Below are 6,012 nucleotides of genomic sequence, written 5' to 3' on the forward strand. Positions count from 1 at the left end.
TTAAATTTTTTAAAAAATTCAATTAGATAGGTATTTACGAAAGTTTCAATGAAATTCTTGTTAAAAATTGAATTATTTTCAAACTTTTCAAACTTACAATTCTTTTAATTCCATATATTCGAAAATGCAATTATTTTAAAAAATATTGAATTAATTTATTATTATTTCAAAAAAACTTAATTATTATCATAATTTTCAATAAACTCTTCGATAATTGAATTATTTTGGAAAATATTAGTTAAGAAAATTTTTTTAAAATAGAAAGTCAAAACTTTCAATTTCAACACTATTGATTGAAATATTGATATTGATTTATTTCAATTAAATCTATATAATTATATTATATTTGAAAAAAAATTAACGTTATAAATCTTTGTAATAAGTATACAATGGAGAAAATTAATCTACATAATTTAATCGAAAAGAAAAAAATTTAAGTTAACTATAATTCTTTGCAAATTTAATCATTTTCAAAAACTTCGATTTATTTCTTCAATAATTTAATTATTTAAACAATTATAAAATTAAAATTATTGGTTTTAATACATTAATTTTAAATAGTTTAAAATAGTCAAAAAAAGGTATTAAAAATTTCATTATTATTATTAAAAACTTTTATTGCCGCTTTTCGAGATATAAAAATCAAAATATTGAAATTAAATTTTTACATAAATTTTGTATCTATAAACATTTTTATACTTTTTAATATTTACCAAATTTTCAATTGAATATTTCGAATATTTAATTAATTAAAAAAATTTTTAACAAAATTTCTTCGTAATTTTAATTATTTGCAAAAATTTTTAATTAAAGATTCTCTAAAACTCAATTACAATGTTAGAAATTTGTAAAAAAAAAGAAAATCTTCAGCAATTAAAATTTACAAAAAATTGCAATTTCATATCTTCTGAAATTCAATGAATACTTATAATCTTAATAGGAACTATTTGAAATTTTATGTATTTAAGTATAAATTTTCATATAAATTTCTTCGACAAATCAATAATTTTTAATAATTTTAATAGTTTTTTAAAAATTTAAATATTTAAAAAAAAATTTAATGAGAAATTTTCTCTAAAACTTAATTATTGTTTGAAATTTGTATGAAAAAAATTAAGGAGTATAAATTTGCAAAAAATTTCACTTCAAAATCGCTTGAAATTCAATTATTATAGTTCTAAAAATATAGCCTGTTAATTTTCAAAAATTCAATTGTTTTCGAAATTTCAATTATTTGCAAAAATTTTTAATTTAAAATTCTCTAAAACACAATTATTGTTAAATATTAGTCAAAAAAAAAAAAAAAAAATCTTCAGCAAATCAAATTTACAAAAAATTGCAATTTCAAATCAATCTAAAATTCAATTAATTCTAAAAATCTTAATAGGAACTATTTGAAATTTCAAGTATTTAGGTATAAATTTTTTATCAAAATTTCTTCGCCAAATCAATAATTTTTAATAATTTTTCAAAAATTTAATTATTTAAAAAAATTTTTAGTCAACTATTTTCTAAAATTTGATTATTTTTTGAAATTTGTGTAATATGATATTATGTACTGTAGTTATTCATTTATGGTCCATTTGGATCGTGGGTATTAGTGTTGAAATAAATAGTAAATAAATATAAAAAATTCATGAGTATGAATTTCCAAAAAAAAGTTCAATTCAAAATCACTTGAAATTCAATTATTTTTAAAAACATAATCTATTAATCTTAAAAAATTGGAATTATTTTAATAAATTTTCAAAAATTTTGCACAAATTATAAAAAAAATGTTTTTTTTTAAATAAACTATTTTATAATTTTCTCTGTTAAATAAAAATTAATTTCCAATCGTTGATCATAAACATCGTTTTTTACATTTTTTTAAATTCCTTGACATTTTTTTTGATTTGTGGCAACTCTAAATTACATATGAGAAAAATAGTAATTTATTCACCTGATTATATCGTTTCGAACCATTTCTTGGCTTCCTGTCAAAAGGATTTGGTTTTCGATTTGCAGTACCAACAGGAGGTTCATGATGATTCGTCTCGTGAACAGTTAAACTCTGACGAATATCCGCTGTAAAATTACAAACTTGACATTGAAAAGCTCCTCCTCCACCGTGATTACGTGTATGACGATCCAAATTCCACTGAAAAATTGTTAAACACTTTTTATAATTAAAATTCAAAAAAAAAAAAACACTTGTACAATTTTGTAAGGAAGCTGAAGTACACAACGTTTATGATAAAACAATTTTTAAAGAAATAATTTTTTTAGAATGAAGAATTCTACAGAATAGAATAGAATAGAATAGAATTTTATTTCTTTGGATAATACAAAATTTGTTTCTTGGAAAAATTCTATTCTATTCTATTCTTCTAAAAATTCTATTCTATTCTAAAAATTCTATAAAAATTCTAATTCTATTCTATTCTATAAAATTCCATAAAAATTCTAATTCTATTCTATTCTATTCTATAAAATTCTATCTTTCTATAAAATTCTATTCTTTTTTCTTCTAAAAATTCTATTCTAAAATTCTATAATTCTATATTCTAAAAATTCTAATACTATTTCTATTCTATTTTTTGCCTAAAAAATATTTCTTGTAGTTTTCATTGATCAACAAATTAATAAAAAAATATTTTTTAGGCATAAAATTATAGAATTTTTTTTGATTTTAAAAAATTATTTCTTTAAAAATCGTTTATCCTAAACGTTGCGTACTTCAGGTTTGTATTTTGTAATTGATAAAAATAAAAATTATTTTAAATAAAACAGACCTTATAAGGAGTACGAAAATCACAAGTGTCACATTTTATCATAGGCATGGAATGATATTTAACATGTTTTGTGAAACGAGCTCGAACATTCGTTATATAGTTACATTTGACACATCGAAAAAATTTCCCCCTTAAATGTGACTTGATTTGAACTTCTTTACCTTCCTCCTGAAAAAATAAAGATAATTTTTTTTTTGTAGTATAAAGAAAATGAAAATATATTTTACAAAATTACCTTTGATTTTTTATCACTATCGTGTTCTGTTTTAAAATGTTGCATATAAAGCTTGAGAGTTGTGTACTTTTTAGGTGGAGTACAAATTTTGCATTCATATTGTTTATCATCCCCTGAGGAATCTCCTTCAACTATGTCCTTGATATCTTTTTTATTTGTTTTCCGAGGACTTTCACCAGGATGTTGATCATTGTCTGATGTAATTTCAACGTTTCGTTCCTTATTATAACGACGATTTGTTGTTTCATCATTTGATTCTTCTTCATCTTTGACATCTTTTCTTTTAACTTCAATTCTTCTTGGTGACGTTTCGGACTTTGCCTGCTGGTGTTGTTGTTGAGGCCTCGGACGTAGCGCACGCAATCGTGGTGATCTTTCCGACATTTTTTTTATCGTGCTCAATTATTTTTTTTTTCTCTCAAACCTCCTTTATCATTTGTCCCCTGATAAGAATAATCCAAAATTAGAGTAAACTGGAAAAATAAAAAATAACACGCCCGTAGAACCCGCCCGTGTTCGCACACTACTAAAACTTTAAAAGAACACGTTCTTTCTGCTTCTATACGAGTTTCTCTCTGCAGATGTACATGCATACATACACAGACTCCTACCTGCGATAGTCACTTTTATATAATCATCGCGCAGGAAGGGCTGCCAACTCGCTGGAATGTAAGACTTAATTTTTTTTTTTTTTTTTTTCCTTGATAAAGTCAATAGTTTAAGAAAAATAGTAAAAGAAGCTTCTCTTAATTTCAAAATATTAAAAATTTTACAATTTAATCATTTTTTACAATTTTCAGAAATATTCTTTATTTACTGAAAAGATATCCGATTTTTCAAAATAAATATCCATGTACAAACTTTTATTTTTAAAACCTTGATAAGATATTTTTACTAAAAAATAAAAGTATTTTTTTTTTATTTTTCATGTGTTTACTAAATAATGTTTTTCTCTATTTGTGTGTATTTCAAAAAAAACTTTTTTTATGGTGATAAGCTACTAAATCGATATGAAGACTCCGCCGCGCAAGACATATACGTGGATCTGTATGAAATTCTCTAATTTGAGTTCAAAAGAAAATTAAACAAAAATTTTGTAATAAATATTTACTTAATTTTGTAAAAGTCAAATTTTTTTCCAAAAAAATATAATTCTTGTTCAATGAATAAAATAATAGGTATATTTATTTAATTACAATTAACTAAATTATTTTAGTTAGAAAGTATTTTTTTATATTTAATATTTGATATTTCATATACGCGCCAGTAGTACGAGTTGCCTTCTCGCAGGGGTCAAAACTTATAAGAATAAAAATCAAATTGTATTAAATTCGACCTTTTATAAATAGTATACCAATTAAAAAATTAAAAGTAATACTTTCTTAAGAGCATTTAAAAAGTATAATAAAAATCGTTTTTTCAAAAAAAAATTTAATTAATTTAAATAATTATTAATTAATTCTAAAAATTTCTTTTACACACATAAGTCTAAAGTTCAAAAATATCTATATAATTTTTGAAAACTATTAAAATTCATCAACCTACACATACATCAATGTCATTCCTTGTCAACTGCACTTCAGTCAAAGAAGACTATTCTCTCTCACATAAAAAAAAATAATCTACCAGTTGATCTTTCCTATTTTGCTTTACAAATATTTGTTTCTTTCTGATAACTAAATCACAAATGAACACGTTAAAATTAAAAGATAAAATCCGACCGTGTATGTTATATGCTTCCCGAAGAACCTCGTTGTTATCCTACGCACCCAGATGATATTCGTTTTTATAATCACATGACTTCCGGTTAAGTCAGCAGGATTATTCGAGATTAATTCGATGAAACGTCACGAAAAATTCGAGAAATGAACAAAATGTGAAGCAAACAAACCTTCTGCAGTTGATGACGAATATTTCGCGATAGAGTACGAGTCACCCTGCACGAGACTAATGTACGAAATTACACGAAGTTTGCCGAGTATAAGACTGTTCATTCTGATTCTGGCCTTTTAATTATTAAAAAGAAAAACAATATGGTTTAGTAGAACAATTATTATGTATAATTAAACTTTAAAACTTCTTTAAATATGTTAAAATATTGTAATTATTTTTTCAAATTATTCACGATTTTCTTTAGTTATTATAATAATTACTATATGTATATTATTGACTCTCTGAGCCTCTGTTTACATCTTTTAATTCTGAGACTTGCTGAGACTGATTCTGACGAATGCTGATGAATGATCAGGGACGAATGCAGAAAAGGGTTTTTAGGGGAACCATCAAGGGCTTTGGGGGGCAATTAAAAACAATTGAAATCATAAATCAAACAGCCATGCGCTGTCTTGAATTATTGCCTGAGATAGAAAAGACAAGAAATATTACATTGTCCTTATCTATCTCATGGCTTTTGCGATCGCAAACAGCTTTCACAAAGTTTAGGTATTTTTTGAGAGTAGAAGCGAAAGTCAAATACACGCACTCATTTCGATTAATTTTTTTTTTAGATTGAATTAGATATAGTAATATGTTTTAAATATATCTCTCATTATATCCATGGCTATCAATATGGCTTCATAATGGAGGATAAAAAAATATGTAATTATACATATTTTTCTGAGTAAAAAATGGATAAAAATTTATTAATAGTTTTAATAATTCTCTAAAATTGTATCCTACTCGGCAACAAGCCTTCAAATAAAATAGAATTATTATCGATCTTCTAGTCCGTATACGAAAGTTATTTTTAATTCTAAATTTTCCTCTTACACTACCTTCAAGAAATAGAATTGTCAATAAAATTAATTCTCTTTAATTCTAAAGGTTCTTTTCTGGTGTTTTCTATTTCAATGTAGCAGAAAAAAATTTAAACAGCTGTCTAAAAAATTTTCTGAATGAAATCTGTTATCAGTCGGTAAGTGTTATTATATCTCAAAACGTGTCGATAAAATCAATACCTACTCTCAGTTACCACCTGTCATATTTATATATTCTATATGTATC

General features: G+C 23.8%; 1 protein-coding gene across 4 annotated transcripts in view; it reads right to left on the minus strand.

The window, feature by feature from the left end:
- LOC127279837 (zinc finger protein Xfin-like) overlaps positions 1-5,199 on the minus strand; it is a 23,720-nt gene extending 18,521 nt beyond the window's left edge. Inside the window, exons 1-4 of one of the 4 annotated variants that reach the window (XM_051302452.1) lie at positions 4,901-5,199; positions 3,010-3,452; positions 2,775-2,942; positions 1,943-2,140 (exon numbers count right to left, since the gene is read on the minus strand). In XM_051302452.1, the coding sequence (XP_051158409.1) occupies positions 1,943-2,140; positions 2,775-2,942; positions 3,010-3,393 (750 nt within the window). In that variant the 5' untranslated portion in view covers positions 3,394-3,452; positions 4,901-5,199. The other 3 variants (XM_051302453.1, XM_051302454.1, XM_051302455.1) reach the window with 3 other exon arrangements.
- Between the last annotated feature and the right edge of the window lie 813 nt (positions 5,200-6,012).

This window comes from Leptopilina boulardi, unplaced genomic scaffold (assembly GCF_019393585.1).
Source record: "Leptopilina boulardi isolate dan_hultmark-lab unplaced genomic scaffold, ZJU_Lbou_2.1 LbouV2_223, whole genome shotgun sequence".
Classification (NCBI taxonomy): domain Eukaryota; kingdom Metazoa; phylum Arthropoda; class Insecta; order Hymenoptera; family Figitidae; genus Leptopilina; species Leptopilina boulardi.